At 37.5% G+C, this 18,576-nt stretch overlaps 1 protein-coding gene across 1 annotated transcript in view; it reads left to right on the top strand.

Annotated features, from left to right (window-relative positions):
* SLC25A12 (solute carrier family 25 member 12) overlaps positions 1-16,923 on the top strand; it is a gene marked incomplete at its 5' end in the record, with an annotated part of 45,878 nt that extends 28,955 nt beyond the window's left edge. Inside the window, 7 exons of the mRNA XM_079538873.1 lie at positions 2,294-2,346; positions 2,534-2,614; positions 11,242-11,382; positions 13,322-13,460; positions 15,795-15,953; positions 16,142-16,232; positions 16,617-16,923. Of these exons, the coding sequence (XP_079394999.1) occupies positions 2,294-2,346; positions 2,534-2,614; positions 11,242-11,382; positions 13,322-13,460; positions 15,795-15,953; positions 16,142-16,232; positions 16,617-16,806 (854 nt within the window). The 3' untranslated portion in view covers positions 16,807-16,923. The remainder of the gene's footprint in view (positions 1-2,293; positions 2,347-2,533; positions 2,615-11,241; positions 11,383-13,321; positions 13,461-15,794; positions 15,954-16,141; positions 16,233-16,616) is intronic.
* Between the last annotated feature and the right edge of the window lie 1,653 nt (positions 16,924-18,576).

Here is an 18,576-nt window from a genome sequence, read left to right as displayed (position 1 = left end):
GAATAAATCAGTCAAAATTTTAATGAAATAGCTGCAATCTCAGTAAATTATGTTTTTTTTTTTCTAGTAGATTTCTTCCCTTTTTTTTTGTTGCTAGATATTTCATTAAAACAAATACTACTTGAAGTTGCACCTATGACTCTATTTTAAACTTTGTGATTTCTGCAGTTCTTTTCTATAGTACTCTTTTCTTTCTCCATCCCTCACCCTAACATGATTTTGCACAGCCACCTCTAAAGCTAATGACTTTTTATTTTTGTTTTCTAACTTTTGGCAAATGCTTTCTATAGATGAGTTAAAAGCAGTGCTTCACGCTTGAGGGGGGAAAGGTGCATGTTAGGGGAGTGTAATGTCAAATTGTTATACTTTTAAAAAATATGTTTAGTAGTTGTCTTTAAGATTGTTTAGCATGAAAGGTTTGTGTAGCTGTTCTGAAAACATTACCTTCTACAGTCAGCATGTACTCATAGTATCAGATTATCTGCAGATGAGAACAGAAACAGAAACAACAGAAATATTTACGGAGTTGACCGTAACTGGAATCTTATATTTCTGAGGGACTATCTTAAATTGTATTCTAATATATAATGATACAATATAGTTCTTCACTTCAGTTTAAAACATAGATTTGAATGGATATTAGAAAATTCATATTTTAAAGTAAAACCTTCTAATATTTGGTCAGGAAAATCATGATGCTTATGAAACCTGACATCCAACTTCTGAACTAATTATATTTTCTAAGCTCTCTTGCTAGACCGTACTGAATCCCAGGTTCTCTAGAATACAGAGTGTGTGTGTCCAGGGTGTTTAGCTGCATATAAAGGAAGAAAGAGAGTGTGAGGAATTGTCTTGGGCTGTTTTGTCTGGTAGTTTTTTTTCTTTTGCCTCCCCTCTCCCCCCCGAAGTACAGGCACAGCAGGGCTGGATTTCTTTTTGTGGTAGATCAGAGATTCAGGCTGGGAGGGCATATTTCTTTTTGTTATTGTCAACCTTTTTTGTATTTAATAACTACCTTTCCCCTGCACAGTAAGTCAGTACATCACACAGAAGGCACTGTGTTGGAAGAAAACACTGCACTGCATATATTAAGTGCTGTACTTTCTATTTTGGTACCTTTGCTCTAAGCTCCTTTTAGGGAAGTACTATAAAAATTTACAGACTAAAAAAAAAAAATTAAAATGTAATTTTAAAAAAAATTACAGACCTAAGTACTTTGGGGAATTTTGAAGGTTCTTTTATGAATTTTAGCCATCATTTTCACTTAAGGTAGAGTGGGAAGCTGCATCATCATAGTTTTGTTGATGTACTTTGATGTTTGATATTTTTAGTATGGGATTTCTTTATTTGTTAATTGGCAAGAACTTCTAACAGATTTATATTCCCTAACCATGGAAATGAGCACTTATAATAAAAATAAACACTTTAACTTTTATGATTTTATATGTAATACCAGGATTACTATGGAGAAAGTGAATTGAAAGACAACAGATGCTGATATGATCTTCTATGTTAGGAAGTTGAGACTGCCACCTACTGATTTGTCTTTTTTTTTTTTTTTTCTTAAACCTATTAGCTCCATGAAAAGTGCATCTACTTCTTTGAAAAGACTGTTCATTTTGGTAGTAGAGGAAGAGTCTTTCAAAATTGGTTTCTGCCAACTGATACTTCCTCTTGGCAAGATTTAAAAAAAAAAAAAAGTAAATAATTGTAAGAGAGTTTAAAGAAGTTTATGTTGGACTCAACTAATGAAAATCCTTTACATCATTAGTTGACTGGAGCCTTGAGAAATCTCAGGTTAGTGGTAGAGGTTAGTTCATAATTTATCATAGTTGTGTGTATCTCTCATAATTAATCTCCTGTTTTAATTTTAAGATTTATGGGAAGATCATATTAAGGGGCTAAAAAAAAAAAAATTTTTTTTTTTAAAAAAATAAAGAAAAATTAATTCTTACGTAAGTAGACATATGGTGAGGTACATTCAGTCTTTTTTTTTTCTTTTTTTTTTTTCTGTACAGCAACTGTATCAGACTTGATTTGGTTGTGGAATGTGGCCACATTCACCCTTTTCATTACCATTTTCAACAGAAATCTTATTGTAAAATCCTATAGGTATGAATATCCAGTGCTGTAGCAGCCACACATGCATAAATGCCATCTACCTCCTGGGGTAACTGCCACCCACTTCAAAGGAAATGCCATGCGCAGGAAGACATTTCTGTAGAGCTCTTATAAAATACTAGTTTCTTTATTAGGAAGATAATGTTGCCTTATGATGTCTTTGTTTCTATAGGCTTGTTACCACAGCTGATAGGTGTTGCTCCAGAAAAGGCTATTAAGCTAACTGTACGTATCTTTTTCTTTTCCTGACATCTTTTTGTTTGTTAACAAACACAGGATTTGTTTCCTAAAATGTGTGAAAGATGACCACTTACAAGCACTCTAATAAATATGGTTACAGATGTACTTGATATAGGTTAATAAGGAGGAAGGATACCTTTAAATTTTGTGTAACGTATTGTATCTTCATTAGGTTAATGACTTTGTCAGAGACAAATTTACTAAGAGAGATGGTTCCATTCCACTCCCTGCTGAGATCCTTGCTGGAGGCTGTGTAAGTATCTATCCTGTACTGTTTGTTCCTAGGAATAATTCATTCTCAGTAATGTGCAGTACAGTTGGAATGACAGTTATGTGTGTGCTTTGCTCACTTGAATGTCACTTTTTTTTCCAATTTACAAAAACTGGAAAAGAACTTTTTCTCTTTGGGAAAGCTGCATAATTCTGAGTTCCCTTGGAATTATGTGTTTTAACAACTTCTGGCCTACTACATAGCTTTTATTTTGTGGTGTTTGTATTTACAGAAGAAGCTTCTGTGCGACTACATTCTGTACTTCTGCTTAGGATGATGTTCAGGGTTAGTTTGCAGAGAGATAGTTAGTCCTCATGAATGGATTATGGGAATCACGAGTTTGCTTCCAGAAGGGAAAAAAAAAAAAAAAAAAAAAAAAAAAAGGGTAGACAGAAAAAAGCAACTGTTTGTTCATGAAGTTTTCAAAGGAAAAGAAACACTCTTTAACTTGCCATGTGTGATTCTCTTGTTTATTTGTGAAAATGTGAGAAAACTGAATGATGAGAAACTCTTATCTTTTGATAACAAGTTTGAGTGAATTTTTAGTTTAAGTTACTTCATATAAAGGTGGCTACTTCATATAAAGGTAGCATATATGTGACTGAAGTGAGCGGGGTCATCGTTGTGTCTGCAAATCATCAACTGCCTGTAAAAGCTTTGTGGGGAATACTGTGGGGAATAATTGACACTTTTTGCTTGTTTTTGAAGGTAGTAAATGCCATGTTTATGCTATGTAGTAATGTGTACGTATAATCTTAGCATCTATCATCGGAGTAGACATTTTATCTGTGAGATACTGAATTTTATTTAAACTAATAAGGGGTTTCCATTCCTTGGAAGTTTGAAGGCAATAGAATGAGAAATAGCAAAGTTGATTTATCTTGACCATGGATTGTTGGCGCTTTTTTATTTATTTATATATATATATATATATTTGCAATACTAGAAAAACACCAGGAAGGTAAGAATATGGATATAAGGAAAAATATGTTTCATTGAGTGGACATCTTGAAACTTAAAAATTCTTTTTTTTTTCCTCCTTATTGTAACACCATCAGTTTTTTATCAGAATCTTTCTTTAACTTCTTAAAAGCAGATTTATAGCATCTTTGTTCTCCCAGCAAGGTTAAAGGCTAGGTAGATGCTGACTACATCCATCTTGTAAATGTAGGTAAAAACAAATAATGTTTTCATTGACATTGAGAACTCTAATTCAGTGGATCTCCAAGCAAGCTGTAAATGATTGGAATTGGTATTAATGATAGGTTTTTTGGTGTTTTTTTTTTTTTTAATACATTGGCTAATTTCATTTGTGAGATTCACCAAGAGCTGTTAACCCTATAAAATGTTTAAATCTTCAGTTAGTTTACTTTTGTAGAAGGGAACACTAATAACTTCCAGTTGAGTAGGCTGACAAGCTGGTAAAAAACCTCCTCAGCTTACAACAAACCTGGGGCAGAAAGGTTGTTGACCTCTGCAAACTTTTAATTCAAAGAAGCAGCCCTGAAGGGAGGCTGCTTATAGTTCTGCCTGATTGAATTTGGCAGCCTGGTACATGCTTGAGTCTTCACCTGTCAGTGTACAAAGTTTATTTTCTGAGAAATGTGAGAAAGCAGCTGTGATGTATAGCTAGCAAAAGACTAACCTTTCTTCTGGAAAGCGCATACAGATCATTTATAACAGAAGCAAATACAATTCATTAGTATTCTTCTCTCTGTTATGGTTAAATCCACCGTTTAAATCAAACATCTCATACTCAGTTATTATTTTTACATTATTTTATACTGAAATTATAATACTTAAATTATTGACTTTACAGGCTTTTCTGCTTCTTGATAGGTACTCCTTTTTCAAAATACATTTTTATTGTCTTACTGTAGTGAATGTACAAAAATCAGGGAGAAATTTTAGTTTCAGATAAGCTGTCCAGACACAACCCTTTCTACGAGCTGATTGTTGTAGCTGGTATTGTCTTCCAAAATTATCACAGAATTGCAGGGGTTGGAAGGGGAACTCAAGAGATTGAGTCCAACCCCTGCTAAAGCAAATGCCCTACAGTAGGCCACACAGGTAGGCTTCCAGACGGGTCTTGAATATCTCCACAAATGGAGACTCCACATCCTCCCTGGGCAGCCAGTTCCAGTGCTCCATCACCCTTACCATAAAGAAATTCTTCTGCAGTTTGTATGGAACTTTCTGTGTTCAAATTTTAGGCCACTGCTCCTTGTCCTATTATTGTGCATCACCAAGAAGAGCCTGGCCTCATCTATTTGCCTCCCACCTCCCTTTAGATATTTATTAACATTGATCAGATCTCTCACTCAGTCTTTTCCCCAGGCTGAACACACGCAGGTTACTCAGCCTTTTCTCATACGGGAGATGATCCAGGCCCTTTATCATCTTTGTTACCCTCTGCTAGACCTCAGAGTAGATGGGAATACTTTTTTTGTTCTAGCTGGGAGTATTTTAGATAAAGTTGGCTTCTGTAGGGCAGATGCTGGGCACAGTTTAGCAACCTCACGGTTGTTTTAATTTCTTTGCAGCCTTGTTTGGATTATCCAATAATCTTACCAGCTGATGACTTTCCTATTTGCACTGATTTTTTTTTTAAATGTCATTTTAGCTATTTCACTTCTTCCTAAATACTGGAATCATTAATATGAAGCACATAAAGCTTATTCTAAATGTCTGAAAGGATTAATTAACTGAAACAGTAGCAACATAATTGTTTCTGTTCTCTTTCTCCTCAGCTTTTTCATCCTCAGTTTGACAGCTTTTTTTTCATATTGACTTGCTTGGAAATAGTGTTGATCTTCTCATTTACTGTGTTCATTGTGTTCTGCTTTTTTACAAAATATTATGAGATAACCAACAGTTACATGCAAGGAACTGCCATTAGCAACCTTAATCCCTTTCTACGTGCTGGGGCGGACAAGCTTTCTCTTCTGGAGATACTACTTTTCTTCCTCATCTTTCCACAATTGTATTCCTTCTCTCTCTGTTAGCCCAAAATTATGAGTTACCATGACATTGTTTGGCTTTTATCTATCCAAAATTGTTTCTACCATCTGGATTTAGGTAGCTTGTGGCTTCTTAAAAATGTCTTGACAAATGTTAAATCAGCAAACTCTCAAGTACGTAGAAAGATGGGATATGTTGTTATGCTGATAGTATATTATAAAAAGAATGCATTCAAAAAGTGCTTTTCACCTCCTTATAACCTCAGAAAAAACAGGTTATTATACCTATGTGTAGCTCTCAGAGATGTTCTTACTACCTTTGACCCTCACTTGTCTGTGTTTAGCATTGACTCTTCTCCTGATTAACAGCAGTAATGTTCCTTTTCACCATTTCTATGTGTAATGGATGAGCAAGCTGTTTTTTAGGTGTTTTGTATGAGCAGAAACCTTCCACACCTACCTTCTTGCAAGCAGTGCAGAAGCACATTGTGTGCAACACTGTCCACAGTCAGGAATCAACAAAATTGTGGTGAGGAGGCAGAAGCAGCAATGAAAGTAGTGCAGCAGACCTAGCAAATTCTCCTCTCTGGATGGCACTGCTGTATCAAAGCCTACTTGTGGTATTACAGTCCTGTAAGACCCACAAATGGGGACAGCTAAAACCTTTGATGTTAGGATGGCAGTGCTTCCAGGCAACCTGTGTATGGCGCTCAGCATCCTCAGCTCTGCAAGAAGTACTGTATCATCCCGCAAAGGGGCAACCAACAGAATCAGCATCTGCATTAGGAAGATATTATTTTTTTCTCAACTGCTGTAAGATTTTGGAATAAACTCCTATCCTCAGTAAAAGGGAAAATCATAAATCTCATAGCTGTTACCAGAGACATCCACCCAAGCACTGGCCTATTTATTACGGTCAGCTGCCTGCCAGTCTTCCTTCCTTACTGCAGGGCAGGGACCCCCCGCAGTCAGCCAGTGCCCTGTGTTTCTTGAAATGTACCTGCTAGCCTCTGGGCAATGTAAATGCCATTGGGGAGTGCAGGATCTGCTCTGTCAAAGCCCAAATATTCCCAGCTGCTCTCAAGTTGTATCTGTATTGGAAGTCTGCAAAACAACTGCGTGGGGCAGCTCAGTTACACCAGTCAGGTCATACCTGTCAAGGAAAGGGTGTTGGTCACTGATGGATGAAACTGATATCCCATCTTCCTACCTTCCTGAGAGTTTGCTGGTTTCTTAATCAGTAGCAGCACTATCCACACTTCCACATGTATAGATAAAACAATTTCTTTCCCTACTGTTACTGTAATTAATTGAACTTCAGTGTAACTTAGTGATTAGCATTTCTGCCTCTGGAGTTTTCAACTACTGTTAGGTAGTAGGGAGACTGAGTTGGGCTTTGGTGATGCTTTTCTGTATCCTGACAAGAGCTGGGGAAACAGAAAACTCATACCTAATATGGATAGTGCTACTCAAAGAAACTCACCTGCGTGATCCATGTTAGGCTAGGTGCTGTAGGGCAACTGTTCATCCTCAGCTGAGCCATATAAGTTGACATCTGATGTTGTATAAGTGATTCGTAAGTACTGCCACAGTAGATGAAAATGCTGTAATTTTGAGCTGCAGTTCCTATGATTTACATTGGAAAAAATAGATTTTTCCATCAATGGGAGTGTGCGTGGGGCTTAACATTTCAAGTGGATGAATTCCATTTAATGTGAAAGGCGTTTCCGACTTGTGCTGCAGGATGTGAGGTGAGGTGCCAGAAGGAAAAGGGCTAAGAACTCTTCTTGAAGGTGTAGGCAGTGCATCTGTTGGTGATTAGGAGTGGGAGATGTGTGTGTGTGTTTGCCTATACATATAGAAAGAGGTCCCAGAATTTGCTTGTCAGGATGCTGCTCTTCAAAGTCTTGAAGATAGATATTGTACATCTTTTCATATGCTTTAGGCAGGTAAAGTTAGGAGAAGAATTAAATGTTGCTGCTTTGCCTTCTGTTGCAGACATTTAAACTTACAGAGAAATGTACTGTTTAGTAAAAGAGACAGTAAGTTTACTGTGGGTGCATGAGCTATGGAAGTTTGTCCTTGAGAAAGAAGTGCAAGTTCTTTGGATGTGTTTGAAGTAGTCTGTTTTAAGCAGCGTCTTATTTTAATTGCTTCTATGGGGTATGGTTGTGGTCCAGGATGTGGCGGTTTCAGAAAGGAAGGAAGGAAGGGCTCAAAATAGGCCTCTCCCCCTTTGTAGCATATGCCTCTGGGTGGAATTGGAAAGGGCAAGAGGTCTCATGTTGCAGGGTCATTTGTGTATTTCCTTCAGCCTTTGGCATGTCATGAGGCGTTTGCTGTGGGATCTCAAACTACATCTTTTCTCTCATAACCTTTGCTGTCAGATTTAGTTCCTTTATTTGCTCCTTGCAGAGTTATTTTACATGACATTAAGGTTAAGTAGAAGCTTTTATTACTGGTATTTTTGATGTGTATGAATAACCTCCATTCAGAAACAAATTTGTCAACCTTTTTTTAAGTGTCTGTTGTAATTTAAAAGTGAAAGAAGATTTTCTTGAGGAAGAAATCTAGATTTAGTTCACCTTCTGTGAAAGAAATTCAAGGACCGTAGTGTGTGTATATGTCTGCATGTGTATTTAAAAAACATAGCTGACAGCTGAAATAAGGTACTTTGAGAATGAATGATGGTGATTGCCAATGATTTGCACATAAGCAGGGAGATTTGTATTGCAACTCTGCACACCGCCAGTTTGTTTTTGGTTTGAGAGCCTTTGTGTCTTTCTCTTCTTCATCCCCTTCTGAGGCACTTCCTGTGCTGCTGGGGAACCCAGGCAATGCCTTTCCTCCACCTCATTCTTCATCAGACACAGAAACATTTTCTTAAAAACAAAACAAAATCAACAGCCCTCCCATTCACTTCTTAAGAAGCGCACAATAAAAAAGTAGTTTTTCTTGTGTTGTATGTTAACTGTATGTATGATGTGATAGGGATCTCATTCATTCCCAAAGCTGAATTTGGTGTAGAACTTTATGTGAATTGAGTTGTTCCTGTGCAGAAAAGTTTGCTCCAGACATAACCGTATGAAAGGGTGAGGCTTGGGCAGGAGCCTGTATTGCTGACAGGCAGCGTTTCAATGTGTGTCTTGATGGTTACTGCTCTTTAAGAAAGCCGGATGTGAGACGTTTGTCAGCGCCAAATGCACAATGTTCAAAACAATTGAAGAGCTCTCTAAGAGGTTTTCTACTGATAAGTTAAGGTTTTTCTTGTATTTTTTTTTTTTACTCAGTCATCTGCTTATCAAGTCATTTAATATTGTTATATGTAGTTCTCTATTGACAGCATAAAATTGGTAACACTTCAGTACTACTACTAAAATATGAAAAAAGTTCTGTTTAGAGTCTTATCTGTTCATTCGTGCATCAGAATGGGCTGAGAACAGAAGAGGGAGGCAGTTGTGCACCTAGGGGAGGAGGAGGCTAAATTGCAGGAAGCTTGAATTCTGGACAGAAATAGAGATGTTTACCAATTGGCCTATTTGTGTTTCTTTGGTGGGTGTTAGGCAAATAGGAAGAGTTATTTTGGCTAATGTGCAACAGATTAAAAATAAAAAATAATTGAATTTCATGTATTTAAACAAAGAATGCATATTAAATAGGCAGGTAGCAAATAAACTTTTATGATGTACTGTATTATGTAGTAAGAGTATTCTGATTTATGTTTTATCCAAAGTATAAAAAAGAATGTAAGGAAACTATAAACAGTGGAAATTTTTTTCTGTTTAATGTAATGTGGAAAAAAACATTAGTTATTGTTTAACAGAACTTGCCAGATGAGAATTATGTGTTTATTTGTATTGAAACTTTTCCAAGTGGGATGGCCATTTCTTCTTACACACATAGATCTGTACCAACTGGAAATGAAAAGGTAACATGGGAAGTAAATAAGGTTTGAAGAACAGTTTTGGATGTGAGTGGTGTCACGGAACTGAGAAAAGATTATGCATTAAGTCCAGGAAACGGAGAAGATGGGGTCAGTTTGTCCAGTCTGGGAATTCCCAACGGTCTTCCAGACAGTTGCAGTAAAGATAGTTAATCAAAAGCAGAGGTTGATCTGCCACTCTTTGGGTCAAGGATTTCGAATGTCCGTACTGACTGAGGTATCTTACACTTGATGAGTGCAGATTTTGAGACCTCCATCGCACAGCCAGTACTCAGAGTGCTCAGAGTGTTCCTCATTCTCTGTAAGAGCTATTGAGGTCCTTTTCTCAAATCTAAAATAAGTTTCCAACTTCTAAGATGTGCTCCCAGGGAAACCTCAGTTCTGCCTGTTGCTGCGCTGCAGAAGATGTGCTATAGCAGAGACATAACAAAAAGGATTAGTGTTAATTAGTTCTGAATCAATTAGGGAACACCAGGAGGCAGGATAGTGAACTGACCAATGATTTTTTTCTTAATTTTTATTTTTTTTCTGCACATGCCCTCAGTTTTACAAAGCGAGTTTCTTTCATGGGCAACCTAGAAGTGGAAAAAAGAAGCTTTAATTACAGATATTGTGCATCTTTTTCTTCAGTCAAGTGTGATGGGTTGACTGAATAGATCAAGACTATGAGGGGCTTTCAAATGCGGAAGAAATGCTTTTTGAATTTGGTTGTATTCAGGTGGCTGCATTTTAGAGAACAGTTCTTAAATGGACAAAAAGGGTCCAGAAAGAAGGGGAAGAAGAAAGTTTAGTAAAATTCAGCTGTTTTGTGCTGAACCACTTCTCCAGATTTCAAGTGTAATATTTACCTACAGTGTACGAAAGAGAAATCTGTTCATGTCATGTTAAATAGGTGCTCCTGAAATGAAACTGTCAGATGGAAACTGAAACGTACTTCTTTGGAAGTTGTTGGTTGAAGTGCAGAATTTAAAGGTGCTCTGCAACTCAATTGCTAGGAAGAAGGAAGCAAGGCAGTTCTTCAGTCCTTCTAACAGGACTGCATGTGGAATGCCATGCTCAGCTCCGAGAAAGATAGGGCTCCTGTTTGTATCTGGTATCATAATTTCAAATGTTACTCTTCCTATTTAAATTTTATATTTTGTTTCCAATTAGGAGAATTATGGCCTACGAAACCAAACTCCAAACACCTTTTCTAATTATTTAAAATTACACCATTAAATGCAAATTTACTTTATGAACAGCAACACCACTAAATGCTAATAGCATGTCTACGCATTGGTGATGGATTATTATTAAATAAACATAAGGTCTTCTTTGTAAGTGTTTGATGCCCTATCAGTGCAAGTCTAATCACTGTTGTAGGGTAGTGTTTAGTGCAGTAGCTGATAGATTTTTGTGCAGTCTCATGACTTTTAGGAAGTGATGTGAAGGAGAATTGCAGAGGGAAACCAAATCAATCCACTTCAGTGGAATATAAACATATGAATGTAAGAATTTGTGTGAATCAGAATTCTGTACATAACCATGATTTCTGATGTGGGCTTTTAACCTCCAGACAAGTGCTTTATTAACTCTCACTCGTGGGTTTTTATTTGAGAATATGAGCCAATGCATTGAGAGGTGAAGGCTCTCTGCACCTTGCAAAGTCAGCATGTCACCACATGCTCCAATAATGCAATTTGCTTTCTTTTTCTTTGGGTTTGCAGGCAGGAGCTTCCCAGGTCATCTTCACTAATCCACTGGAAATTGTAAAGATTCGGCTGCAGGTAGCGGGAGAAATTACTACAGGACCCAGAGTCAGTGCCCTCTCTGTCATGAAAGATTTAGGCCTTCTTGGTCTCTATAAGGTATGTGTTTCTGCTCTAAGTCGTTTCTTTATAGCTCTGCTAACCCATTTTATGTTAAACTTTTACAGTGTTGAAACAAAGACTGTGTTAAAAACAAAAGAAACCTTTTGAATTTAGAACCAATTTCTTCCTGCAGGGCAGCCCCACCATGGAAAACTAAAGAAAACCTACTTCTATATTAATGGCAGTGGGAAATATAAAAGTACTCCCCCTTTCTGTCCTCTGGGCTTTTATACCGAGCTACAGGGAGTCCTGTTTTGCAGACCTGCTGGCTTCCAGTACTGATAATTTCATTTGGTGGGGTTTTGTGAGAAGTTTCTTTACCTTTCCTGTGTGTTTTTCTTACATTTATTTTGAATCTCCGTTATCTCTATTGTTATCTTTACAGCAGGATATTCTCTTTGTCTTAATAATTTGATGGCAGCGAAACAGTGGTGCAGTTTAGCAGGATTCAGATTTTTAAGAAGTTAAATGGTGGGATTTGTCAATAACAAATTCCACTTTAAAAAAAGCCCATACTATACTGTACTTCAGCAGAGTGCCAGTCAACAGATTCCTTCCCTGCAGGTACACTTACTACCATCATTACAGATCAGATGTAATGGAGCAGAAGCTATTAGTTTTCTTAAACAAGAAATAGTATTTCTTGCTGAATCTTCTGCCAGCACAAGGGGTAATACACAAATTCAGCACTTGTATTATCTGTGCACTTACAAAACATTGCTTACCTGATTTGTCATAGGCCTGTAATAATAGTATAGAAATGTGCAAATTTATTTCTGGAGCTGAACCTTTTGCTTTGAATTCAATAAATCAGATTAACAACCATTACATTTCCCAAAGATCACAGATGTTTTGATACATGGGACAAAGTTATCATTTCTCTTTGTAGTTATTCAACAACTGAGCTTACTAAAAATTCTGCAGAAATTAGGATTGCATTATCTTTTGTGAGTAATTGCACAAACGCATTTAGAGCATAAACTACCTGCATGGAAATGACTGAGGGCACGAGATTCTCTGTACTGGAGTCCTGCTTCAGCCACACACGGTTTGTAACAGGTGCTGTTCCTGCTGTTCCACTACATTTCACTGCAGAGGGGGACAGGTCTCAGCTGGGCCCATTGTGTGGAGGCTGCTGCCTGGAGTATAGGGTACCAGAGTTCTCATTTGGAAAGGATGTTATTTTTGTAACACGCATGCTTTCAGGGTATGTGGATGAGATTTTTGACATTTTGTTGGTTGTTTGAGGTTTGCACTGAAGGAGTTATTTTTCAGTTAGTAAAAGACTGATGACTGAAGTTACCAAAAGAATAATATTAAATGTTTTGTTAGGAGTGTTCCACTGTTTTTACAGCATACAAACTTCTTTTAAGGCATTGTTTTGTGCCAGGTTTTTGCCAGGAGCTGCTTCTAACAGTGTTCTCCTCACTGAAAGCCTCCCATTTTGCAGTGGTTTCCCTTTTTGGTGCAGCTTACTTACTCAGCTACGTGATCATCTGTGCAGAGCAGTATGAGGTGTTACAAATGGTATTTTAGTGATGATTTTGAGTTTGATGGAAAGAATGGCATGCAAGGACTTATCTCACTGCTTCTGTGGTTGTGGATCATTGTGAGAAAGACATCAGGATGGACCTTGTTGCTCTCTCTGTTGTGTTTGGACACATCAAATATAAAAAGTAGTTATCCTAGGTACTGATGTCAGAATTATTGTTGCATAATGCTTAATAAACTTATATGTGAACCTTGAATCATCCTTACTCTAGAAGCCTGCTTTAGTTTTTGAGTTCAATTCCACATCTTCTGTTCCCTGAATTAGTTTATTTTCTGTGTTGTTTACCTGGTAGATCAAGAGAGCTGATGCTTCCTGGGCTCTGGATATCAATTTTAACCTTATTTACAAAATTTATTTTTATTACATCTGTTTTCTGCATGACAGGGTGCCAAAGCTTGTTTCCTCAGAGACATTCCCTTTTCTGCAATCTACTTTCCTGTTTATGCTCATAGCAAACTGATGCTCGCTGATGAAAATGGCCATGTGGGAGGGCTTAATCTCCTTGCAGCTGGAGCCATTGCAGGTAATTTTTTTCTTTCAGTAAGTAATATTTAATATTCATTTGGTAGCCCCATATAAAGGAAGGGTATGGTACTATTGTGTCTGATTTAATCTAAATTTGATCACTGTTATCCTTAGTGGGAGGCGATGTAATTTTGATGAGAGCTAATTACATTTGCATAATGTGGATAAACAGTGTAATGCAGCTCAGCAACTTGTAGTCAAATTTGATCTGTCTGTCTCAATGGGGTTTTACTTGTTACTGTGCTCTCTGAGTTGAAGGCTAATTTGAATCTTTGATGAACATAAAATGAGATACCATAAGAGCTAAGAAGAAAATGACTTACTTGGGCTTGGATTCCTGAATAGCTGAGAGGAAACTTAGTTCAAAGGCAATTGCCAAAAACAGGGCATTAGTTTGTAAAGAAGCTGAGGCTGAAGAATCACATTGTGAAATGTAGAATATTTTAAAGGCTTCTAAAAAATGTTCAATGAAAACAGAATTAAGTGACGGTGATCAATAAGTTGCTTTTGCTGATTGGCACACGTTGTAAAACACTGGATATAGGAATTGTAGTTATTTATTGTGGTATTGTAGTATTTATTGTGGTTATTTAAGAGGATGCAGAAGGGCAGATCCTGTTAAGATCACCAGTGTGGAAACCATAGAACTGTAGGAATCATTAGGGTTGGAAAAGACCTCTAACTGCAACCCATCCCTGCCATGCCTTTAACCACGTTCCTTAGTGCCACATCTCCACAGTTCTTGAGCACTTCCAGATGGCTGCAGCCTCTCAGTTGTGAACCAGTCAGTGTTGTCTTCTGTGTAGTTTAGAAACTTCCTTGGGTGGGACGGGCCTTTGTTACTGGTTGCAGCTGTGAGGATTAGTTGTGTGTATGTTTGTCAGTTGTGAGCAGCCTGTGTGTGAGTCCCACAGTGACTTGGTGCAGAGCTTGGCTACACCTGCTCTTTGTTGGTTGGGTCTTTTCTAGTGTCAGAGGGAAGAGAGAGACCAGCTGGGAAACCAGTAACAGAGCTATAGCCCACATTGCTCTCACATAATGCAGGAGTGTCTATCTTGCTGCACTCACAGAAGTACATACAAATATTATCAACTTCTTTCTCATAATACTCATCTAGTTTTAGATTGTGAACTTCACAGCTTCTCTTTGCTCTTTGCTTTGTTGGTGTTTCTGGGTCAGTCAGATACTAAGTAATGAACGCTATTAAAAATGTGTTTAAATCTCATAGGCCTGGTTTCTATAGCTTGTACAGGAATCCGCCTTTCCAAATGCACATTTCAGACTCCTGATTGCTTCATCCATTCCTGTTACGCATGCGCAGCAGGGAAGAGCACACACTGAACATACATGCTTGCAAGGGAAAATCTACGTGTGGTTGGCTTAACTACATTGTTCCCATTCATTTTAACATACTCTGAATTATCAGTGACACTTGTGAGTGTACGATCCCCTAATAAAATCAGTGACTTATTGCACCTTTATTTCAATATTAACCAGAAGTAAAAGTTCAACAATATCAAAATTAAATTCAAAATTCCAAATGAGTCAGAAAACAGTTCCTCTTCATGAGGATGAAATTTTTACAGTATTCAGAAGTATTCAGAGATGCCTTAAATAACACAGGTTTTTACTGTGGAGTACGTTTCTGAAAACTGTTTCCTTTCCTTTGAATAGAAAGCTGAGAGTGGTGCCTTGGAAGTGCAGATATGCTCTTCCATTGAAGTTGGCTAACATCACGCTGCTGGTACCAAGCAGGCTTGTAAAGCACCTTCCTTGTCCTGTCTTTTCATGGCTTGCCTAATTGAAGCAAGTAGCATCTGTTCTACAAAACAGCCCGAACAGCAGTAAAGAAATCTTTAGAATCGGTATTTCAAGTAGTAGTTTCCTTACTAACACCTTAAACATGTGGATGGATCAGATTCAGGTTCTCAGGTGAATTGTCTGTATAATTTGCAAAGTATTTTGTGGACTATGCAAGTAAAGTAAGGTGGCACAGCTGAGTTTTGTCATAGACAGACCTCCTTTCCGATTTCATATATAACATATGTGTGAGTTTAAAAATGCTTCATCTACTTGATGGGATGTTGAGAGAATCGCTGTTAATATTTCACTGTTATTATTTTCTTTACTCTCGGCTATAGCCTTTAAGCTTGGAAGAAATGGAAGGATAATACCAACAGTTAAATTAGCTTCAAGTATAAGAACTTGCATTTTTAGTAACGTCCAATTCTTGCAAAAAAAAATTCAAGTTTGCCATTGTATATTTCAGTTAGAAGAGTTTCATCTTTTACAAGAATCTTTGTGCAAATTAAATGTGGTTTTCTTCTAAAAGGTGTACCTGCTGCTTCTTTGGTAACCCCTGCTGATGTCATCAAGACAAGACTGCAAGTGGCAGCTCGCGCCGGTCAGACAACATACAGTGGAGTTATTGACTGTTTCGGAAAGATTCTAAGGGAAGAAGGCCCTTCGGCTTTTTGGAAGGGAGCCGCAGGTGAGAAATGCATATTGAATATCATGACTGACCCCACTTGTCCGAATTAGTACCTGCTGCTGTTCTGGAGCAGTATTTAGAAGGCCTGATTCCAAACAACGTAACTTTAATGTTCTGTTACAAAATGCTCAGCTTCTCGCCTGAGAAACTGCCTTTTGTTTAACACTGTAACTTGCAATACTCAACAGCTCGTGTGTTCAGATCTTCGCCCCAGTTCGGTGTTACTTTGGTCACTTACGAACTTCTGCAGAGGTGGTTTTATGTCGATTTTGGAGGCCTGTAAGTCAAACATTTGCTTTTTAACTTGCAACAGGTATCTGCAAAGTTCAAAAATCTTACTTTTTTCAAGCATGGTACCACTTAAAGTTGGTGGTTTTGTGCAGCAGTTGTAGTATGAGCCAGATAAGTCCCTCAGCCTTTTGTAATTAATAGAGTGGAGCTTAATTACATGCTACTTCTAAACTAGTGAAGAGATTAAAAAATATATGTATTTTAATACATTCCATAAAATTTGTCTTTCTAGTGTAGCAAGATATTTTGTCCTTCTTACCTGCACCATAGGAAGTTAAAAGTTGTTCTCACTTGCCCATTAAGCAGCACTGTGAACCACCCCCACCTTTTTTAAATAGTGGAAAAGCTTTTTCATTTTCTTCCTTCAAACAGCAAACCTTCTGGATCAGAACCTACACCGAAAACTCGAATTTTGGATCTTCCTCCCGCTAACCCTGAACACATAGGTGGATACAGACTTGCTACAGCTACATTTGCCGGTATAGAAAATAAATTTGGTTTGTATCTTCCCAAGTTTCGATCTTCTGTCACTGTCTTAGCTCAACCAAAAAGTAGCAGCTGAATCCCAAAGAGACATTTCAGCCTCTGAAAGTGATGCAGTGCTAGAAATTCACAAGAATAGTACTGTTTTTTTCCAGTCAGCTGCATGTTTTTCTTGCTGAACTGAGATTGCAAATCAAATTACTCCTTTCTAATATTGATATACACACATTTACCTGCTTCTGAACTAGTTGCACATAAACTGACTAAAGCTTTGGGTCTATGCCTTGTTTTTAACAAGTGGCATGAATGTGTTAAGCCTAAGCTTTGCCTTGCACAGCTTGCATTTAATGTTACTGTACATATTGTACATCTTTGTACAGAGACATCATGGCATCTCTACACATTTATATAACGGATATTGCAGTTTGAAATGTACAGAATGTTTGGAAGGCTTTTTGTTAAGACTCATGTGACAATAAAGTATTTAAAACCACTTAAGTCAGTTCATTCCTTCGTGGCTATAGAGAAGTTGTCCAATATGATTTTTCTTCTCTGCAGATTTCAGACTAAAGGTTAAGGATTAGATGCAGCCCTTTAATGAACGTATGGTGCAGTATGTAGCCTCTGCAGGAATGCCATTTACTCTGACCTAGTTACAGCAAACGTATTAAGACGCAAGGTACTGTCTTGTAAGTATAAAAGAACACAGTACTTAGATGAGCACATGCAGTGTTTTATTTTACAGCACTGTTTTGCAACAAAGAATTCTCCCAAAGCACATGATAATACTAATTCTGTATTAGATCTTACCTCTATGGTAGCATATCTAAAGTATGAAATATTTGTCCATTATTAAAAGACTCATGATTTTTTTTTGACAGGATTACTTGGAGCATTGGTCTTTGAGTAGCAAATTGCACTAAAGTAGTGCAATAGCTCTGGTACTACCACATTCCAAACCAGAACTACAGGGGATAGTACAGGGGAACTAAGAAGCTGTGGCCAACTCTCACTGCTGAAATGTATGTCTGGGCAGATCTACATGATCTCTTACATGATCTAGGAAACCGACCTTTTAAATGTTTGACAAATTAATGTTGAATATTACTTAATTCTGATGTCTTTCCTAAGCCAAGTGACAGCAGCTGTGCTTCTGATAGTGGAGAGTGAAATATTGCACAAAGAATAGAAACACCACCTCACCTGCCCAGCAGTTAGTATCTGATTTCTACTACTGTGTGTGAAATAAATAAATGCATAACTGTCCCTATTAACAAAATTCCTTCATCTTCCACTCAGGAAGCCTCTATAACTGTAGCAAAATATGACTGTAGTCCATCTACCCCAGTGTCCAAATGCACAAAGATTCACAGCAGGAGGACAAAGAATTCCAGAGTGGAGAACTTTCTGTAACAGAAACTGAAGGCATTCACTATCTTTCTAGGTAGTTTTTACACTGACAGACTAAGTGACAATATGTTATTCGTATTTTGTTATGTAAAGGAAAAAAAACCAACCAAGAAAGCTCTTCTCATAAACAGAACTGACTTGCTAGACTGAGAATAAATTCCAGTTGGGCAGAATGCAAAGTAAAAGGAAAGGAGAAGTTTGAACTCTTCTGGTTTACTTTTAAACTTAGGATACAGAGAAAACAGTCCTAAGGGAAAAGAAGTTAAACCACCCACAAAGGCAGGAAGAAGGTAGGTGGATTTCCAGCTTTTCTTTTTTAAGTATCACCATCTCCAGTCTTTAGTTTTACAGTTTTATAGTTTCTTTCAGGGTTAAACAGCCAGGGAAACAGTGAGCCCCACTGGTACCAACTATTGCTCAGCCAATAGCCTCTATGAAG

Source organism: Tetrao urogallus (genome assembly GCF_951394365.1).
Source record: "Tetrao urogallus genome assembly, chromosome: 8".
Taxonomy (NCBI): domain Eukaryota; kingdom Metazoa; phylum Chordata; class Aves; order Galliformes; family Phasianidae; genus Tetrao; species Tetrao urogallus.
The sequence above is the reverse complement of the archived record's forward strand: the minus strand, read 5'-3'. Positions and strand labels throughout refer to the sequence as shown.